Raw genomic sequence first — 23440 nt, forward strand, 5'->3', positions numbered from 1 at the left:
TGGTTGGAAAGGGTATCTTTTAATTGTCAAAAGAGATCAGCTTAGTCTTACTAGCATTAAATGCTACCATCCATACCTATTTCTGCCACTAATAAGCATTCATTTGTTCCATTGTTGCTTCCTAAAGATTGGATTTGAAGAATATTTATGAATTATGCCATTTAAACATATTATCTTTCTCTCCTTCATGTCTGGGTTGTATATCATGCTGATTTTTGCGTTTTGAATTTTCCAATAACATCATGCTAAATTGGTCTCTTTTTTTTTTTTTTTTTTTCCCCAGTACTTGCCCTCCAGGATCACATTCTGCGGTGTCCAACGCCAGGATGTAATGGACGAGGCCATGTCAACAGTAATAGGAACTCTCACAGAAGGTAAGCTCCAGAGAAACACATTATAATCGCAGTGATAAATACAAATATGATTAATAAAATATATGTGCTTCTCTGCTAAAAATGCTTGAAAATTAAAAAAAAAAAATGCCATATGGAAATCATAATATTCAACATATTTACATGCTTTTATGTTTTGTATTTAATTATATTTATATTTTGATTAATTATTTTTAGGCAAGAAACACGTGTTTGTGAAACTTAATACTATTCAGACTACTGTTGTCATCTTGGGTGTCATTCTCATGTTTTGCACGATGTAGCCTCTGACCTTCTCCAAGTGTATCTTGTCGAACTCAGAAATCTTTATATCGAATCCAAGAATCTGTACAAAATTTCGAAGGACCCTTTTATTTAATCTATGGGGGTATCATCTTGTTCTGTCCGCCATGACCAGATAGAAGTCTTAAATAATTTGCAATTGAATTTTTAGTATTGCCTGCACTGAGGATTGAACCTTAAACCTCTAGACGAATGTCATTTAGAACTAAATTGTATTTAGTACTTTATCCATTATGCAACAGATTTCTATGCAAAGATTGTGACGTAATGGCTAAAAAAAAATAAATGAACAAAACCCTTAAAAAAATCTCTTATATCTAAACATATCTTGTGATCATTTGTTCACAAGTTTTTATTTGTTTTTATTCAGAAACTTGTACAGTTTAATTAAAATATTAAAAAATGAAAATATCAAAAAAAAAAGGTTATATTGTACGTATTCGTTATGGAACAAAATCCTCTGAAAAAAAAAAATTTCACTTAATTTCATCAAGTAGTTTTTTTTTTTGTTTTTTTACAGCCAAAAAACTATTTGTTATGATACCAAGCAAAAGGTTCGATTTTTAGGAAGAATTGTCTTAAAGATTTGGGGGGGGGGGTCGTCGCTTTAAATGGAGTTATCTCCCCATGACATGTTCAAAAATTCCAAGATGGCTGACTTCAACACGCTCTCATAAAAACGTGTTTTTCCGCTGTAAAAAAAAAAACTACTCAATCAAATTCAGTGAAATATTTTTCCGGATATCTTTAGTCCAAAACGGATACATACAATATAACCTTTTTTTTTTCGATAGTTTCATATTTTAATGTCTTGATTAAACTGTAAAAGTACCGGAAAAACAGTTTTAATAAAGGGCAGAGGACTGCGTAAAATATTAAAATTATAAAACTTTGTAAAAACATCCGTATGCCTTTATGTTGTCTCTATTTTTTTAATTTTAAAATATGAAGAAATTCATTTTTTTTTTATTAACACATTTTAAATTGAAACGAATGCATGCGGTAATTACTTACATAATTATATTCTATGTTTGTGTGCGTGTTCATTTTTTGTTTTTTTATAGAAAACACTTACATTGATAGACACTTGATAATGGCGAAAAAATTTAACCTGTAATTTGTATGTCAGTATGATTTAGCTGTAAACTTGTATTCGATTAATCGTAAACAATAAATCCCTTGCAAATGGCATTGTGTTTCAGTATTAAATATAACCCAGGGAGGGTTCATATGCCATAAAACAAATGAATAAAAAAAAAACTGTCTTTATACTATTTTTTGTTTGTTGATCTTTTCAGTCTGTCTGGATGTCCCATTGCAGCCATGGGGAAAATGATGAATTCTCAAAGTAATAAAAAGACAGGTGAGTCATCATCTCCTCCCACCTTCACTCTTTCTCTCCAAGAATCATTCATCTCCTCCTACCTTGAAATTCTGAATTCAAAATGTTGAAAAATTTTGTTAGTTTATTTGCTTTTGTCAAGATCGTAAAGGTGCGAATCACATCAGACATTTGTTTTCATCTTTGGCTTTGAGTATGACCTTGGAATCAAAGCTTTTTGACCCACCTGACCATACTTATCAATCCTAACTCAACATGTCTTGAACCATTAGGTTACAATACTCTGATCAACTGCACATTCATCTTTTGTAAATAACTTTTGTGTTTTTCTGCATCAATATGGCCCAGTTTAAACTTGTACACATAAGTGCCTGAATTAGACTATGCCATATGTCATCTGTACTACTTTTAAATTGCACACACTATTCAGCAACACACGCCAACTACCACAATACTATATGGCTTTATGGTTTTATAAAAGGGATTAGGGGAGGAAAGGATGTCATAGAAACCACAACAAAGAATACATGAAATGAACAACGTTGGAAGTGTGTAGATTCTCACTCCATATAATTAAAGACAGACAAATATTGAAGGTTGAGAGCCGACTTTATTTACTGCTAACAATTTGTATTAGGAGAGGCGAAGTGTTCGTAGGATGGAATGTGATTTAACAAAGGAGATGAATGTTCGTAAAATGTTTGTAGGTATGTATGAATTGACAAGGAATGAATGTTCGTAAAATGTTTGTAGGTATGTATGAATTGACGAGGAATGAATGTTCGTAAAATGTAACTTACTTTTTGGACGATGGAGATTATTTTGGTAGGCCGGCCATCCTGCTGTCAGTGATGCGTGTCCTGGCTTGTAACTGGAAAGCGAGTGACTTTTTCGTCAGCAGCTAGCAGCCCGGCGTCTTCGTCTTCTTTTTCCTCCTCTCTTCTTTGATTTGTGTGAATTAGGCATTGTTTAGAATTGAAGGCGTTTGGCCCATAACATGAGAGCATAGTCAGCTTCAGTTCACTGGTGACTTATTTCTTTTTCTTCTTCATCTCTTTAGGTTGGGTGGGAGAATCCGTCAGTGCGTTCACTGACGCAGCAGGGCGAATCTCCTCTTCCCTCGTTTTGGTCCCCTCATTGTATAGTGGCAAACCGACTCCCAGCGACTGTGATGTTTGAGGTGTTTATTTTAGGCGCGGAGCTCTGCCATTGGTCGATAATTATTTTGTGGTTATCTTATTTTTTTCTTCCCAAGCGGAAGCGATGCATGGAGCTATGTGCAAAAGACGATTTTTCATTTTGTCTCTCATGGTGGATGCGTTAACATCCGGTTCGCTGCTAATTCTCATCATGTTCCCACAACTATCAACCATAGTAAGTGCACCTTCCATAGTTGGAAATGTTTTGGTCATGTGATATCCATGCCGCGAATTAACATATATGCAAATATTGGAAAACTTATTTGTAAATTAATGAAACTTACACTGAGTAAAATGATTATTTTATGTTATTTTGGGGTTTAAATACAAAAAAATTAATTTCTTTCTTTTTTCTTTTCTTGAATGTTGGCTGCAACAATTGTCAGAATTATTTACTTTTCCTTACAAATTTTTGCGTTAACTAGTTTCAGTTTACAAAAAAATTTATTATTTAAAAAAAAAAATGATTTTGAAAAGAGAAATATTTTTTCTTGTGAAATAAAGATCCATCAAGGTGCAGTTTGTCATAAATTATTTTATTTTTTATTTTTTTGTACAAATTCTTTCATGCATTAAGTACAAAAAAAGAACCCTAGTTATTTTCATCAACTCTTAAAAAACCCCCAAAAACATCGAAAAAATGTAAATTGTTTATTTTCAAGTCAGTTTCCCTAATTAAAGTTCTCAAGGGAGATAATTTGTCATGTAATCATTATCTCCCCTGAATAAGTTGTAAAGTTTGTTTACCACAAAAAAAAAAAAATTTTAAAATGAGCAAACAAAACGAGAAATACTTATTCATGATTTATCGTTTCAGTTTTACATTTGTGATGCAATTTATCAGTGAAAATGATGTAAATTCATTGTGGGAAGAATATCTTCATGTAGATCAGTCATGAGCAAACTACACCAAAGTGGATCTTCTGAATTGCATAGATTGTTTCACAGGAAAAAAAAAACATTAAAATATTGTTTTCTCTGGGTTTAAAAAAATTATTTTTCATATAGTTAAATAAACCAATGAGAAAACAATCCAATTTATTTATGCTAAATTCATAAATACACAAAATGAATGTCATTCAATGTTTATTTATAAAATAGTTTATCCCCCCCCTCCATTTTGCTATGTTCATAGATCATATCATCTCAAAGGTTTGCCTTTTATTCTCATCAAGACATTTGTATTGGCCATTCTTTATATAAAGTCCATTCGGCTGACATTTTTTTTTTTTTTAATTTATTTTTTTCATGAAAATATTAGGTTTACTAATTAAGATATGATGTGATTACTTTTTTAAAAATAATACCTACTCCCTGATTATGAGCCATGTCTCATATGAAACTTCTTGCAAAATTTATCCATTTCTTTTGTAGACGTGTATGTGTTGATTAATCAGAGATATACATGTTTCCATGATGATTTTTTTTATTAAACATTAACCTGAATTCAAAATTTGTAAACTTATTTTCATTTCTTCTTACCTTTATTTTATATCTTGAAATGTTTCTTCTTGCAATCATTTTATATGTTGAAATGTTTCTTCTTGCAATCATTTTATATGTTGAAATGTTTCTCCACAATTTTATGTTTTTATATGATGTTGTTGCATACTCTTAGCCTGTTGTTTGTTGTTGTATGTTTTTGTTAGCGAAATCTGAAGATGTTCTGTTTGAGATTTTTCTTGGATAGCATATTCATGAAAAAGAAGATGGAAATTTCTACTTAAAAATATATTTTTTATTTAACTTATGTGAATGGATGTCTGTTTCATTAATAATCAGTTGCTTCTGAACTATCTTAAACCTGTTTGTTTCTATCCTCAGTAAAATTCTGACAGCAGGAACTGGCTTGATTTCAAGTCTATTTTATGTCACATGATCAGGCATAATCACGTTTGACACACTGGTTCCCATCAGATCATCAAAGTTAAGCAATGATGAGCCTGGCTAGTACCAGATGGGTGACCAATTGGGACTTCCAAGTGTTGTATGTTTTCTCTGCTTATCTCAGCATTGTTTCCAATCATCCTGAACTTCTCCTTGCCACTGCCTTCAGGTGAGGTGTGGTTGGGATTGCGTAACCTTTGCCACACAATTGCCTATGCAGCTGCCCCTACAGTGGGTATCCTTTGTCTTTCGAAACTGAATGGAGGCATCGATGTGATCAGGAAAACCAATCAGCTATTGGCTGATTGGTTTTTTGCATGGAAATTATTTTTTCAACACTACATCTAATTTGGTGTGATTACAAAAGATGGAAAGTTGACTACTGTGATCCTAGATCTTTATGCTGCTCTTCAGAAAGTCCTAAAAACTTCTAACCTATGAAGAATTTGAAAGAGGTCTTGATCAAATGCTTCAAGGTTCTAGACTTTATGCGTTTTGATCAACAAGATTGATAAACCTGATTGGATCAAATTAGTTCTGACTCTTTGCAGAGAACGAGTTAACTTATTGTTGATGACAGTAAACAGCCTGGAGAATAGGCTGGCTTCTTTTTTTTGCAGGATCAACTTGCAAAGATCAACTTGCAAAGATCAACTTGCAAGACAAAGCTAGGAAGATCAACAATTGTAAATGAAGTGCTGTAAAGGGTTATGGAAAAGAATCCCAAACCCTGGACATATATACTGAATATTTCCATTGTAAGGAATAAAGAAAAACAGTTGGTTAACAATAAAGGTTTTTTACAGTTAATCAACATGGTAGTGACGATGCCACGCTCTATAACAGGCATGATGGAAAAAGGGATGAACACATATCCCAGGCAATGGCGGAAACCATAGAGGAAGACCTCCAGTCTGTAGTGGAATGGGAACAAAAGTGGATGCTAACATTCAATGCTACCAAGACTAAGCTTCTTTCCTTTAATAATTACAAGAAACCTTCTCAACCACTGATAGTTATGTCTAATGAGACATTACTTGAAAGCTCTTCTTTCAAACTCCTCGGCGTAACATTCACAGGGAACATGAGTTGGAACAGATACATCAAGGGCATTGCCGCAACTGCTGTAAGGAAGGTGGGCTCTCTCTACCATGCTAGAAAGCTACTTACTTCTGAAAGTATCCTGTACCTCTACAAGGTCACCATTTGCCCCTGTATGGAATATTGTCACTTTTGGGCTGGTGCATCTGCTACTAGTCTCTTGCTCTTGGACAGGGTTCAAAAGAGAGTCGCCAACCTAATAGGTATCAAACTGTCAGCCAGGCTTCAGCCTCTTTTCCATCACCGAGATGTTGTATCTCTCTGCCTGTTTTACAAGTATTTTAATGGTAGATGCTCCGATGAACTACAAGCCCTTGTACCCCCCTTGATGCAAATACCTCTGACAAATTCGACAAGAAGCAAAGTCCCACCCCTACATAGTAGAGATGTCCAGATGCCAGAAAGCCTTCTACTCTAATAGTTTCTTATTCAGAACTGCTAGACCTTGGAATTCCCTTCCGAGTTCCTGCTTTCCCAACTGTACTGACATGCAGAAGTTCAAGTGTAATATAAACAAACATCTTGCTACTCAACTCCCTACATAGTATCCCTGCAATTTTTGTTCCAGATAGTAGCCCCTACATCAAAGAGCAAAGAGGCACTGTGCCTTGTTTGGAGTGAAAATGCAAATTTAAAAAAAAAAAAAAGACATGCATTAGAAATATCAACTGGACATGAAAACCATGTTATGGACATGTATACATGGATAAAATGTGAATCACAGAAATGACATGGAAACATGAATCGTTAATAGAAGCTACAAATTCCCATACCAGAATTAAATGCACACACTACTTTGTTTAAAGAGTAAAAAAGAGGAACCATGTTTTGTACGGTATAAAAACTTACATGTGTCCATGTGAATGCCTTTTTTATGTTGACATGAAAGTATGCTCCTTCTGATGAAAGCTGAATGCAAGAAAGAGGTTGAAATCATATTTTGATTATGGACAATATGGTGAAGGGAGGCAGAGTACCAAACACTCATAAAAAAAAACTTGTCAATATAATAACATTTTGTTGTGTTAAAATCAAACATCTCTAAGGGAGATAACTGGTGCACACATCTAGAAGAGTCTGGAGACTTGAATGATGTGTAACACTTAGATTTACTGAGAAATATTGTTTTAATTATGTCGAATACTGATAACATATATATATATATATATATATATATATATATATATATATATATATATATATATATCTCAAAGAAAAAATAACACAGGAAGACTTTGTCATGCTATGTTGCTTTTAAAAAAGCCAAGTCCTTAACCTTGGATATATTGTCTTTTTTATATTGTTTATTTTATATTGTTTATTTTATATTGTCTATTTTATATTGTTTTGTACTTTGTTATATTGTGAGAAACATTTAAATTTTGTTGTTTTGTATTATCCTTTTTGCCAGCATATTTCATCAAAACAGAGTCCAACATCAAGCTTCTTTATCTTAAATGAAATTTAGAAAACAAAAAACTTTTTTTTTTTTTTTTACATGTTCAAGTAAACACAGATAAGTGTAATAAAAGTAATAAATAGAAACGTGAAATTTCAAAAACTAAAATCAAATGAAAAACTCATTAGTAAACTAAAATGTTTTTCTTTAATAACAGAAATTTTGTTCAAGTTATTGGAAAGCACTCTAGACAAAGCATGAAACCACTTTATGTAAGGAGCTAAAATAACCAGCCAACAAATGCATTTAGATTCTGACCCAGAAAACAGCAATTCTTCTCCCTTTATCAGAAACATCGCTCACAGAACATGAGAACTAAAGAACAAAATAAGGGAAGTGAGAGTTATATTCAAAATAAACACAAGCTGCACCTTCTATTCTCCTTAAATATCATTAAGGATGAAAAATAAAACTCTAAAAAATTTGTTAGTAACATCATATAAGCATTAAACTATAAGGATATCCTATCAATCGATCCGATTAAATCTGTTAATTTGCATCGAACATACAAACAACAGTGTTATTAAATAGATTGCTGACATGCATATTAAATAGTGTGTGTGTGTGTATTTGTTTATATATATATATATATATATATATATATATATATATATATATATATATATATATACACACACGGTTAAAGGTATCCAAAAGTGATAACTGGTTGAGGATTGCTTTCTTCTGTGAAAAGTAACCATTTATTAAACTGTCTGATGAGCATTTCTGGTTTTGATTGGGCATTTGTTCGAAGCATTAGCATGTCCAGCATCATGACCATATAAATTTGTTATATATATATATATATATATATATATATATATATATATATATATATAAATTTTCTGTATCTGTACAAACATTACTGGCTACATATATGCATATATGTTTCAGCTGTGATTCTTTTCAAAATTAAACATCACCAAGCCTCTAGTCTCAACTAGACTTGATGACACTAGATTTCTAAAGAAATCTCAGCTGAAATATACATGCACATAATTTTTGTATATATGAAGGAAATTAGGCAACTATACAGATTATTTGTTAGCACCTGAGTTTCATTGCATTAACATTTGGGAAGCCCCAGCAATACAATCCTGAGATATATACATACATATATTTATTTTTACATAAACATTTAGGTATCACTACACATTCATGAGTATGTTTCAGTCAACTAGTTATAGATAACAAGAAACTTGGTCAGGTGATGTTTCTTTTAAAAATCCAAGGTTTAGGACTTAGCTTTTTTAAAAGTAACATGGCTTGACAAAGTATCTAGTTATTAATAACTAGTTGACTGAAACATACTCATGAATGTGTAGTGATACCTAAATGTTTATGTAAAAATAAATAAAAAAGTATATCTTGCTCTACCTTGACATTGAGTACCCTTGTGTATATATATATATATATATATATATATATATATATATATATATATATATATATATGTATAGTAGCATAGGTGCCCGGCGTTGCCTGGGTGTTTGGAGGTGTATGTTGAGCAAAAAAAAAAAAGTGGTAGTAGGAAAGCAGGCTCAAACCCGTACTGCAAAGGAGGAAAAGAACGGGGGAAAAAACCTTATGTCTTTGTAGAACTTCAAAACAATACTGATCTTGTCAAAATCCGTTGCCTATGTCGAAAGTTTTTGGCAGACATACATACATACATACATAAATACATACATTTATATATTGGTAACTCAAATTTTCCACCCAAACCGATTAAAAAGCTTGCACTATCTCTGAATACACTTTATGTAAAATTTCAAATGTTTAGACCAAAAATTGTCTGCATAATTTGGTAGAGACCGAAGCGGTCAAATTTTTTACAACTTTGACCCCTATTATGACCCCTTAAGATTTATTGTTTTGGGCTCAAATCAAGTTATTAAGTTAGATCCATGTCCAACGAACCTATATCTAAAATTTCAAGTGTTTAGACCCAAAATTGTCGGAGAAGTTTGGTAGAGTTCTTAAAGGTCAAATCGTTGAATTTTGACCCCTTAACAGCCAAATTTCTGTCCGAAAACCGATTACAAAGATTTTCCCAAATCTCATTAACCCTGTATATAAAATTTCAAGTCTGTAAACTGAAAATTGAGAGTTATTGTGGAGGGAAATGTACACACGCAGATACATAAACACACAGACACTTTCATTTATATATATATATATATATATATATATATATATATATATATATATATATATATATATATATATATATGCTACAAAATTAAATCTTATATGAACATTTAGCTTCATATTATTGCAATGATTCATAAGATTTTAATAGAATTTAAAAATGGTGATAAAAACTCCACCCAATAAATGTCAGTAACATTTAGGTAGAAAAGTAACTTATCTTGCCTTTGGTAACATTTATTTATTATATATTTGGTTTTGGTTTTTTTTTTTGACAAGTTTTTGGTACCTCTGTGAATTGTAATACAAATCAGAATTTAATATTTTTTTGGATTTGTGTGGGATGGACATTATTTTTCATCATATTTTGTAGACAGTAAAGGCTTCCAAGTTGGATTCTGTTTTTATTGATATTTGATGGTTGTGTTATGGTTGAATTGTGTGTTCCTTTTGTTGTTGAGATTATTGCTGCCTGCACTGTTGGCTTGTGTGTTTTTGTTTTGGCAATAGGCCTGCACCTTGTCCTCATTCCCAAGCATGATGACCCTTGTAAGGCCGTGCTGGCTGCCTGCACGGAGACTGACCTACTCAGGCTGGCCGCTCATGAGGTGAAGTCGGGTCCGTAAACTTTGTTCATCATCCTCATCATCATCTTAACATCTCTTTCTTAAACTCTTTTCTCTCTTATCCCACCTTCATCTTTCATTTTTACTTTTTATCTTCATAAGAATTTTTATTCTAATATTTGTACAACTTTTTTGCTGTTTGTTTAGATACACTTTTATTTAAAAAAAGAAAGAAAGAAAAACCAATATACTGGAAATAAAATGCTCTACAATATGCATGAGGGAAGAACGGATGTACACAAATCTACGACAATGGCAGAATCGTTAGAAAATGACCTCCAGACCGTACTGTTGCATCTGTGTGCATGTTCTACAAGTACTTTAATGGAATGCGCTCTGATTTCATAGCAATTTTGCCCCCCTCAGTGTACACATTACTGACTTTACAAGTAGCAAAATCCAACCCCTTTACTGCTGCAGTCCATAGATGCCGGAAAACCTTTTAACTTTAACTTAAAACTGCTAGATTTTAGAATTCCCTCTCCGTTTCCTGCTTCCTTGACTAGACTAACATGCAGGCTAAAATCTAATGTGAACAGACAGCTCACTGCTAAACTGTCCACAGTCCCCTGCAAGACACAATCCCAAATAGTAGCTCCTTACATTCCAAGTGCCAATATGTCTTGTTTTGGGGTAAAAATGAAAAAAAAGTAATAGCCACCTGTCACTTATCAGTTTAAGAAAGCATGTTCTTCATTAAAGTCAAAACCAAGTTCTCTTTTATTAAAGAGGAAATGTAAGGCTACTTTATCAAAGGAATATTTTATGTTAAAATATTTCAGTTCTGAATTTTTTAGATGAGGGCTGATTGCTTCTGTTACTTGTTTTGATTGGACTATTGTTCTCATCTTGAGTGTTATTTGTGCAACGTTTTAGTCTGTGTAGCCTTCGACTGTCGTCAGGCATGTTGGTTCTTGTCTTGAAAAAGAAAGGAGAAAAGTCACTGCTTTGTAGATATTTTTGTATTCTTGGAGTTGGTCTCTGTTTTTTTACTGTGGTTTCATATGTGTGAAAAAAATTGTGTAACAAAGAGAAACAATTCTAATAAAGATCATTAGAGAATTATCCCTGTTCCATCACCAAAATTTTAAAATTTTAATTTAATTTCGGCGATGGAAGGGAGATAATCTCCTGTCAATCTTTATTAGAGTTCCCTCCCTTTGTTCACCAAATTTTTCACGCATACGAAACCACAGCCAAAAAGTAGAGAACAATTTTAAAAATACAAAAATATCTATGGAGCCAGTAACTTTTCTCCTTTCTTTTCCAAGATGGCAACCAACATGCCTGATGAAGGTCAAAAGCTATACTGACCGAAACCTCATCAACATTTATCATAATAGACACTATTGATTGGTTAAAAACCAAACAATGAATGCACTTGATACATTTTATAAACTTAGGACAACTTCATTTCTTTTTCATATAGAGTGACATTTAATTGTGGTCTTTAATTGATCATTTTTCATTTTTTATTCTGTTGCAAAAAAAAAAAATCAATAGGATTTTTTTTCACTATAATTTTATTGGAACTTTGAAATTTGTTGCATGTTGCTTTTCTCGACTTTTCTAACTGTTGTCATCTACAACTGTCCATTGTTGTTAGCTGCTTTCAATTATTGTTATGTACAATAGTTATTGTAATCTTAACTTTATTACTGGGAGCCAAGAATTATAATGAATGTTGCTTGAAAGAAAACTTGTTTTATCTGGAACATTTGCCAATCAAATTCAAAGAAAGATAAATAACATATATATATATATATATATATATATATATATATATATATATATATATAAAATAATTATGTTATCAAAGTGTAAATCTTCAAAGAGTAAAACAAAACTTATCAAGATAAGAAAAGCTCAACACTATTAAGAGGAGCAAAAATTAAATGAAAGATGAGACACAAAAGTTATATATAACTTTATTATATCATCAGAACAATAAGGAAAGGTAAAGGGGAAAATTAGGACAAAAAACATCTTTACACTATGACATTTAAAAGCTAAGCACGTCTCATCAGTAGCGGAGAAGAGCCAGAATTATATAAAATGCAAATATAGAAAAGCTGGTTTAATAACATTTAGATAAGAACTAAATATATTTTTCTGCTTTATCGTTTCTCATAATTTTTGGATATATGCATTACTGTAACATGACAATTAGGTATCGACCATTGGTTTGAAATTCAATATTGAAAATTTTGTTATTATAGTGTACTTGCACCCTTTATTTTTAATATTTCTTAAGTGGTGACTCGCATTTCATATAATACTTTTAAAAAATCTGTATAATTTTAAAATGACACTAATTACTTCTACAAGATGGATGAATTTGATAGAAAAATCAGTTACATAATTATTATATATTCCTTTCCATGATAATCTTTGTAGTTTTATTTGAACTCTTACAAGTTGATTGTGGCATTAGCCACCATATTGTTAGGAAATTGTTAGAAATTGTTGTGCCAAACTTAATCATCATCGAACCATATACCACAATATATTCAAAAACTATTTTTAAAATAAAATACCTCTTATCTTGCTCTGCTAAAAATATTATATGTTTAAATTTAAAATGCATTTTTTTTTTTTACTTAATTTTATTCTTTAATATTTTTTATCATAAATAAACAAATACTACTTCAAACAATCAAATTAAAATATAATAAAATTATATCAAATTTTTGTTTAAAAATCAAATTCGTGTGTAAAACTTATTTTTCTTTGAATTTGGAGAAACAAGTTTTTCGTTGCACGGATATTTTGTGAAATTAGTTTTCCACTAAGTCTCATTTACTATCATGAACTTGATTCAATATAAAAATTCATTTCTTTGACTGTTATTATAAATTTCTATTACTTATGGGCAAAATCATTTCAATTAAATACTTTTTTTCTACATTTCTTGATTAACCTTCAACTAATCACTATTCAAAATGTCCTTTTTCTTTCCTCTGCAATTTCTTTTGCTTCTTACAGCTTTTTCTACTTATTTCTCTCATCGAAAAACATTGTTTGCAAATTGTAATCAGTGTTTAGTATTTCAACATTTCTTTATCTTCAAACTAATGTTTTTTTTCTTTGTTTTTTTTTTTTAAACACAGATATCCTTGCAAACAAAAGGGATGATACGAAGGGTACGTTTTTCACAACTTTCATTCTAAATTCTTTGTTGTTAAACTCTTAGTTTTAATCAAATGCTGGTGATAATCAATTTTTTCGAACTGTAATAAGCATAAAAAAACTAAAAACAATGTCGAAGTTGAAGGAGCAAATTGTTTCAATAGATAATAATATTATCATTATTATTAATTATAGTAATAGTATTAATAATAGTAATTATAGTAATAGTAAGAGAAGGATGTTGTAATTTGCTTGAAGCATTGTGGATAGTGTGAAAGCAGTTGTGTTTGAAGGCTATGTCAATGCGGTTTGTAGGAAACCCTGTGAACAAGAGTTAGTATATATAATAATGACAATATTAGAAGAATTTTTTTTTAATTATTGAAAAATTTCTTCTAATATTGTCATTATTATTTTATATGCTAACTCGTGTCCACGGTGTTTCCTATGAACCACATTGATATAGCCTTCAAACATCTCCTTTCATAATATTATTAATAGTAGAAATAATAATAATAGTAATAATAGTAATAATAATAATCCAATGAAATTTAATAGTGATTATATACAATGACAATATTTTATTAATAAAAGCAAATGTCTGTCTGCATGTCCAGTTAAAACTTCAAAAATTCACAGCAAACACTCACAAAGTTAGAGAAAGATAAAAGTTATGTTACACTTTTGTTTCGGGTAATACCATGTAATCATGTTGGTCTTTTAATAATTCTTATCCAATGTTTTTTGCTGCTTAATAGCAAATTAGAATTGCAAGTTTTCTTCATTTTTGTGGGTTTTTTTTTATTTCTGTATGTTTTTTTATTTTTACTTTCTGATTGTTGGAAATTTGAAATTTTTATGTAAAAAAAAAACAAACAAAAAAAAAACGTTAATTGATTTAAAATTGTTTTTGCTTTTCTTTACTTTGTTTTGCTTCAAGTTCAAATCTCTCTTTCCAGAAATGGCACCATCGAATCCTGATTTATCAGGGAACCCCCCAAAACGTTGGCTTCCTGATGGAGAGAAAGGCATGTTTGTATCAACAGCTGGAACCAAAATTCCCTCAACCAAAGGTAGTAAAATCTTATTAGCCCTCAATTTCATGCTACCAACATATATGTGTGTGTGTGTGTGTGTGTATATATATATATATATATATATATATATATATATATATATATATATATATATATGGAGTGAATGTAAAGATGTCTATCTTTAAGGCATATATTCCTTATAAAATAGTCAAAATTGTTACTTATAATATTAAGCTCAATGAGGATGTGTTATTGCTTCCAGAGCATATACACTAACTTTATATTCCAGTTCCCACAAAAAGTCAATCCACAAACATGATTTTTATATATCGGCCAATTTCCATATTTTATATTTTAATTTTTTTAATTTACTTTTTCTGGAACAAGTAAATATAAAAATTCAACTATATATTAAAAAATAATAATAATAATAATGATTGTCGATTGACTTTTTATGGTGACTGGAATGTAAATTTACAGTGTGTATATGTGTGTGTATGTATGTATGTATATATGTCATATGCTACTGGTACCATGTAACCCAGTACTACCTGCCTCATGGTTAGGCCACCGGCGACTAAACTGGTACCCCCACCAGACTTGTTTGGTGAGAAGGGTGGCTAGTCGCCCTGAAGGATTAAAAACAAGACCTTCCAAAGGGCGAATTAACCCTTTTCGGGGTCAACAGCCGACTAGCACCGTGTGTGTTTGTGTGTGTGTTGGGGTGGAGAGGACTCCTGTAAGTCGTGGTGAAGGCAACCTTTCTAGGAGAAGCAAATCTCTGATTTAAAAAACCATAAAGCGGGAGACCATTACCCGCATTAAGCTGGTCTGCAGTTTAACTTGTTGCTGGCTATCTTGCTCTTGCTTGTTGCTGGATCTCAACATTTTGAACCGAGAGAGAGACTTAGCTGTTGTACAAAGCTAAGACTCTGTAACATTATCTGTGTATAGATACTCGGCACCGAAAGAAGATCTCTTGGTAGTCTCTGAACTCCCCTGAAAAGAGTGGGTAACATTCAACTGGGTTTGAGTAAAGGTTGTGAAAACACAGGACAACCTGCGCAAGTGGAGCTATGAGTAGGATGCTTGGTGTCCCAACACTGCTGCCATGTAGACTTTTGCACATATCCTCATGGACTATTCCCCGAGCGAAGCATGCTCCAATGCAGACCTGAGGGATGCCTCGAGCACTGTTCCACAATGGATTTCCAGATGGAGTGAAATACTATGATGATGACTCCATTAAAAAAAAAACATAGTTGTACAAAAACTTTATTAGGTACTTACCTGTTAGGTTAAAAAAAAGGCTGTAAACCAAATTTTACACAAATTCATCCAATGTTTTTATTTTTATCAAATAAAATCGGTGTTGTTATGATGATTGCATAATATTTAAATTATTTTTTTACGAAGAGCCAATTAAAGAGGAGATAACCAGGACAATTATAAGAAAATGGCAGACGAGATATTTTGCTGTTAAAATGTGTTTTTTTTTTCTTGTTTGAAAAAATATTTGCATCAATTTTTTATAATCCTAACTTATAAGTACATAATAAAAATTTTGTGTCATTTTTTTTTTTTTTACTTGCAATTTTTGATATTCAAATTTTATATATTTAAAGTTAAATTTTTATAAGAAATAAATTGATTATACAGATCAATTTCAAGTTTCCATGTGAATGTTCAGCATTCAACGTGCACTGCTAATTCAGAAATTTATAATAGTGTTTGAATCAAGTTTCAGAATGACCTACTCAGGCTTGCCGCTCATGAAGTGAGGCTTTAAAAAAATATGCATTTTCCGTACATTTCAAGAGGAAAAATTTTAATAGTCTACATAAATGGATCAGCATAGCACTCCAGATATAATGCAAAACCGTCTCATCTCTGCAAAACATATCCAGTCAATGTCATACGAAAGAAGACATAAATGCATGTAAATCAAGAGTATCTCACTAGAAATTAAGAATCCAAATCATATGGTTAATAATCAATATATTGATACATGGCATTTCACTAAAGTTAAGCAACAATGAACTGGCCAGTATCTGATGGGTGGCCATTTGAGTAATGCTGTAAAAGGGTGGCGGAGTGGAAGCACTTCCACACACAGGAGCAGTAAAGCGGCTCCTTCTCTCCGCTAACCAGTGGGAGACCAGTGGGCAAGGTTGAGTATCCACTTATGAGAAATTCTTGTGCCTAAGTAAAGTAACTGCTATAATTGTGAATATACATCTTTCCTATTTCATAAAGTAAGCAAAATATTTCAGTAAAGGATGAAAAATAACGCAAAATTTTGTATCAAGCTTGAATCTAAATGAAGAATTATAGAAGACGTATTAGTATTGTTTTTTTTCACCACTTATCAAGGCCCGAAAGCCACTCGAGGATAAGGGTTAATGAATGTAAGGTGATAGTGTAGTAATTGTTAATGGTGTAAATTGGGTAGAATTTGATTATTTATGGGGGATGGCTTAACAAGAATTTGTTTACATTGGATTTGAAGGTTACCATGTTGTATTCAACCGGGAAGCAGGTTACAGGAACCGTGTTCCATAGGAGGACAGGTGTGGGAAAGGAGCTTTATTCATGGAATCTGCATTTAGATTTAGACACAAATAGAGAGTTGGGTTTAAATGAAGAATTAAAGAAGACATTAGTATTTGTTTTTTACTTTCTTTCACGCCAAACAAGGCACTGTGCTACGAAGTCGTAAGTGGCTACTATTTGGAACCAGCTTTGCAGGGATACTGTGTAAGGCAGCGAGATGTTTGTTCACATTACACTTGAACTTCTGCATGTCAGTACAGTCAGGGAAGCAGGAGCTTGGGATGGAATTCCAAAGTTTAGCAATTTGAGGGAAGAAGCTATTTGAGTAGAAGGCTTTTCAGCATCTAGGGATCTCTTCAGTGTAGGGGTGGGATTTTGCTGCTTGTCTGGGGTATTTATGTCGTGGAGGTATTAGTAGCACTTACCATTAAAGTACTTGTAAAACAGACACAGGGATGTCACATTTCAGTAATAGGATAGAGGTTGGAGTTTGGCCGACAGTGCGGGACTTATTAGGTTGGTGACTCTTTCTTTTAACCCTATTTAGGAGCAAGAGACTAATGGCAGATGCACCAGCCCAAATGTGGCAACAATATTCCATGCATGGGCAAATAGTGGCTTTTTAGAGATATAGGATACTCTCAGGTCTGCTTGGCCTTTTGGCTTGGAACAAAGTGTAGTATCTGTTCTGGCATTACCTTTCACCTTTTCTGTCCTCAGTCAGTGGAGGAGAAATCCTTCATGACTGAGATAATTCTTATTTTTGTTCCTATTTAGAGTGCCTCCTTTTGGGGAGCTGGATTTTCCCCACATTAAAAACCGACATTTTGTGTAACTCTCTCTTTGTGGGGAGACAAGTAAATAGAAACCTTTTAGCATGGTAGAGAGAGCCCACACGTATATTCAAAGAATGTCCTTAGAAAAAAGTTTCATTAGTTTTTTTTTTGTATAAGTTTAAATGAAAAAAAAACTTGGTAATTATTTTTTTATCAGCTGCTCAAACACTGATCAGAATATAAAAACAAAGTTAACATACAGTTTAATACATAAAAGTTAACGTACAGTTTAATACATAAATGTTAACGTACCGTTTAATACATAAAAGTTAACGTACCGTTTAATACATAAAAGTTAACGTACAGTTTAATACATAAAAGTTAACGTACAGTTTAATACATAAAAGTTAACGTACAGTTTAATACATAAAAGTTAACGTACAGTTTAATACATAAAAGTTAATGTACAGTTTAATACATAAAAGTTAACGTACAGTTTAATACATAAAAGTTAACGTACAGTTTAATACATAAAAGTTAACGTACCGTTTAATACATAAAAGTTAACGTACCATTTAATACATAAAAGTTAACGTACAGTTTAATACATAAAAGTTAACGTACAGTTTAATACATAAAAGTTAACGTACAGTTTAATACATAAAAGTTAACGTACAGTTTAATACATAAAAGTTAACGTACAGTTTAATACATAAAAGTTAACGTACAGTTTAATACATAAAAGTTAACGTACAGTTTAATACATAGAAGTGACTTATTAATTGATGTCCAATGCTTATGATCAAAATTTCATAATTTGAATTTTTATGAAGGGCTTCAACCTCCTTCGTATCTCTTTTTCATAAAACTAAATTAAATATAGCCTACATTTGGCTCTCTTATACTAAGTAGCTATAAAATTCCAAAATTCATAATGATGAGTTAATTTGTTCAGGAATAAATTCTGTATATCAAAACATATTGGACTTTATATAATGTTGTAATTCTACTTATATCGTTTTGGATGTGTATGCTAATGCATTGTTCTTATCTTTTGAAAAGGATCTACACTCTCCAATCCTGTGATCACCAATCAAGAAGTGGATACACGTACGTTTGGCACGAACAATTTTTGTATTTTTGTCCGTCACACGCAACACGCGCACGATTTACATGCTAATGTAATAAATTCAATTTGTTTCCAATTCAGAAACCTCTATCTCTACTATTATGTAAAAGGAACTTTGTGTATGTGAGTGAGTGAGTTCCTTATGGACTTGTAAACAGCTGAGCTGATTTTTTAAAAATTTCACATAAATGTACTTTATGTACCTGACAGTGTTCTTAGTTTTTCTATCAGAATGTCTTGGATAAGTAATGATAATTGAAATAATCTGATGAAAGCAGGAACAGGCGATTTTGACTAAAGTCTACACCTTATACAGCCTAACATCACAAGTGCATTTGAGAAGTTTTATTATCACACAAGCTGAAAGCCCAGCATATAAAATCAACAGTAGGTTCTTTGATATGACAGAGGCACGTTCAAAATAAATGTTTCTGTTTAAAGCACAATTGAACCATGATACTTGACTTTTGCATTTTTAACTTTAATTTAAGCCATTATATAAAACTAATTTTATAAAATTAACAGTAGATTCTCTACAGTGCAATGTAGACTACAATATAATGTGGACTAAGTCACAGGGAAGGCATGTGTAGCTTCCTCCCGGTACACTGCAGTGGGTCCCCAACTAGAGCAGACAACTAATCAATTTTATTGAGGAATGGGCAATTTCACTGATTTCCATGATAATGAAATATGGGAGTGTGAAACATTCATTGATCCTCATTCAATCCTGGGCAATGTTGGGTCTCCCTGCTAGTTGCACCATAAAAGGATGGAAAAGATTTAAATTGAACTATCTGGGGGGGGGGAGGCAACTTTGTCATAATGATTAATTAATAAATACACATGACCACACATACGCACACACACATATTTTTAAAACAGTAAACAATTTAATTTATTTGATTATTTTTTTCTTTCTTCTTCAATATCATTTTTCTTTATTACTCAGGTTCTGACCGAGTCCTTCGTCCGATGATCTTGACTAAACAGCTGGACCTTCCTTGCTATGAATACCCGCCATATGTGTCCACCTCCACTCCTCGTACTAATTTAGCTAAAGAGCTTGAAAAGTACAACCGGCCACCCACAGAATTTCAGACATATCAGTCCAAACTTTACCCAGGGAAACCTATCGCCCCAAAGCCCAAGGACCCCGGCATTGAACGACCCAACATACTGAGTAAAAGACCCAACTACAAACCCCAGTACCGTTATGATCCCCAGGTGCCAGTAGCCCTGAACCTGTCCACCAAGACACCCACAAACACTGCAAACTGTATAGCCAATGGCTCTGGGCTGGATCTAACTATGAAACCCTTGCCTGGGGTCACTGTGTCTTCAGGGAATGTAACTACGGGTGGGAGCACAAGCACAACAGTGGCTAGCATCACCACCACTACATCCCTGCCTGGTGGCACAGTGCCACTCAATAGTCACAATGCCACCAACCCCGGGGGTTGTGCTGCCACTGTTGGTCCATCTGCCACTGGCCCCGGAGCTGCCAGTGGTGGAACTGCTGCTGCTGTTGTTGCTGCCCCAAATCCAAGCATTTTGGAGACATCAGGTCTCAGCATGCAACAACAACATCATCATCAACAACAACAACAACAGCAGCATCAACAACAGCAACAGCACCACCACCAACAACAACAGCATCAACCACACCACCAACAACAACAACATCAACAACAACAGCAACATCAACAACAACAGCATCAACAGCAGCAGAGCCAACAACAGCAGCAGCAGCAGCATCCTGTGTCCCAGCCACTGACAGTTATCCTCCCCTCACAGCAGCCTCTCCATCACCAATCATCAGAGCTCATGGGGACCTCCTCACCGTCTGCTCTATCGATGCCTGCCTCACTCTCATCACCACCTCTCAATTCTGTATCATCACCATCATTAAACGGAGAGTACAACAGTATGACAATGTCTCCTGTCAATGTTCCCACCTTGGAAAAAAATATTGGTTTCAATGGGTAAGTCAGAAATGCTGAAAGAAAATATCTTTGCAGCAGTCTTGGCAATGTCTTCAGTGTATTTGTTCCAATTCATGTTGCCTGTGAATGTTAATCAGAAGTGTTGGGGGTCTTTTTTAAGTTCACAAAATTAAAACCTGTCTGATCTCATAACTTCAGCCATGTAAACTCTTTTCATACAGTTTTCGCCATAAAAGATTTTTTTTTTTTTTGCTTGAAATTTGACCTCATCACATAAAGAATTGTGTGTTTCAATATCACGGATTTGTCCTCTGCTAAATACTTTTATATTTTATTTATTTATTTATATTTTATACTAAATATGTTTATATTTTATTTATTTATTTATTTATATTTTATACTAAATACGTTTATATTTTATTTATTTATTCATTTATATTTTATACTAAATACGTTTATATTTTATTTATTTATTTATATTTTATACTAAATACGTTTATATTTTATTTATTTATTTATATTTTATACTAAATACGTTTATATTTTATTTATTTATTTATTTATATTTTATACTAAATACGTTTATATTTTTGCTTTCTTACAGCTGTGTTGTTACTTTTGCATTAGGATAATTTCCTTCAAATCTATCAAAATTTAATTTATTTAAAAAAGTAAACTTTGAACTACCATTAAAATTTCCCACAATGCACAGCAACTTTTTAAACAACCCTAATGACTTTGCAGTAAACACCCTAAAACATTAAGTGCACAACATCGTTATCTGTTGTCATATTTGGATTATTCCCATTACTATTCTCATCTTGATTGTTCACAATGCTTCTTTGGGTACATCTTTTTGATCTGCAGAATCTTCTTGTCAACCTTCAATCATTAAATTTGAAAACTTGTACTGTTCATTTAATCCATGCTGCTAGATATATATATATATATATATATATTTATTTTATTTTTTTTATTACATTTTCACCCCAAACAACGCACATTGCCACTTTGGTGTAGGGGCTACTATCAGGGGCAACAACTACTGGAATACTATGTTGGGATTTGGGCAGAAAGATGTTGGTTCATGTTACACTTGAACTTCTGCATGTCAGTACAGTTGGGGAAGCAGTGGCTTGGAATGGAATTCCAGAGTTTAGCGGTTCTGGGGAAGAAACTACCGGAGTAGAAAGATCTTTTACATCTAGGGATCTCTACTGTGTGGGGGTGGGATTTAGCTGCCTGTCAGGTTTGTCAAGGGTGTGTACATCGTGGGGGCACAAGTGTCTGCAGTTCGCCAGAGCATTCACCATTAAAATACTTGTAGAACAGGCAGAGGAATGCAACATTACGTTGATGGGACGGAAGCTGAAGCTTAGATACCAGTTCAGGGCCTATCAGATTTGCGACTCTCTTTTGAACCTTGTCTAGGAGCGAGAGACTAGTAGCAGATGCACGAGCCCAAATGTGACAACAATACTCCATACATGGGCGAATGGTGGCCTTATAAAAGTACAGGATACTTTCAGGTGTCAGTAGTTTTCTAGCACGGTAGAGAGAGCTTATCTTTTTCGCAGCGGTCCTGGCAATGTTTTCAATATAATTGTTCCAACTCATGTTTCCTGTGAACGTTAGGCCATATATGGATTATTATATTAGATATATATATTTTTTTTTTTACTTGGGAATCATCACTTATCAAGGCCCAAAGGCCACTTGAAGATAAAGGTTAATAAATGTAAGGTAATCGTTAATGGTGTAAATTGGATAGAATTGGATTATTTATGGAGACAGTTCAACAAGAACTAATTTACATTGGATTTGAATACTACCATTTTGTATTCAACCGGGAAGTAGGCCAGCGGAACCCTGTTCAACAGGAGGGCAATTCTTGGAAATTGTTCACATCTCATTCTGTCAGTCATGGTAATAGGCGATATCAGGTGACAGAATGAGAACAATCTCCCTCCATGGATTAAATAAAGGGTTCAGTTCAAAATTCTGTACTAATTGTCGAGTTAAACTTGAATGCTTCCAAGTTCAAAATGATGTACCTGAACACTGTTAACATTGGCTGAAATATTGTGATATAACAACTAAGTTGAGAATAATAGTTGAAATAATCCAAATCATCAAAGAATTTTAAAACTTAACATTCGTAAAGTTTGAGGAACATATATCTTATTAGTTATGATTAACTCTTTATGACCTGAATAATGATGTAGATGATTAAAAATATTTGTTAATTTTAGTTAGTTTAAATGGTTGTCTTCAAACTGGGACAATTATGAAGTTCAACAGTTAAACTATCACTGAGAATTTTTGCATTTTATAAACTTACTGTGATTATTAGTACTTGAAAAGAAGTGTGTTTATGACAACAAACAAAATCCTCCACTCTCTGAGACAGATGGTGCCATATTGAATGTAA

At 32.8% G+C, this 23440-nt stretch overlaps 1 protein-coding gene across 7 annotated transcripts in view; it reads left to right on the forward strand.

Moving 5' to 3' along the window:
* LOC145245773 (uncharacterized) overlaps positions 1–23440 on the forward strand; it is a 723444-nt gene that overhangs the window by 627114 nt on the left and 72890 nt on the right. For all 7 annotated transcript variants that reach the window (XM_080107384.1, XM_080107381.1, XM_080107383.1 and 4 more), the window contains 6 exons: positions 284–374; positions 1973–2037; positions 13550–13582; positions 14528–14641; positions 18997–19044; positions 20016–21048. In XM_080107384.1, the coding sequence (XP_079963510.1) occupies positions 284–374; positions 1973–2037; positions 13550–13582; positions 14528–14641; positions 18997–19044; positions 20016–21048 (1384 nt within the window). The remainder of the gene's footprint in view (positions 1–283; positions 375–1972; positions 2038–13549; positions 13583–14527; positions 14642–18996; positions 19045–20015; positions 21049–23440) is intronic.

The sequence above is a fragment of the Euprymna scolopes genome, chromosome 23 (genome assembly GCF_053919585.1).
Source record: "Euprymna scolopes isolate OS-2025 chromosome 23, ASM5391958v1, whole genome shotgun sequence".
NCBI classification, from domain to species: Eukaryota; Metazoa; Mollusca; class Cephalopoda; order Sepiida; family Sepiolidae; genus Euprymna; species Euprymna scolopes.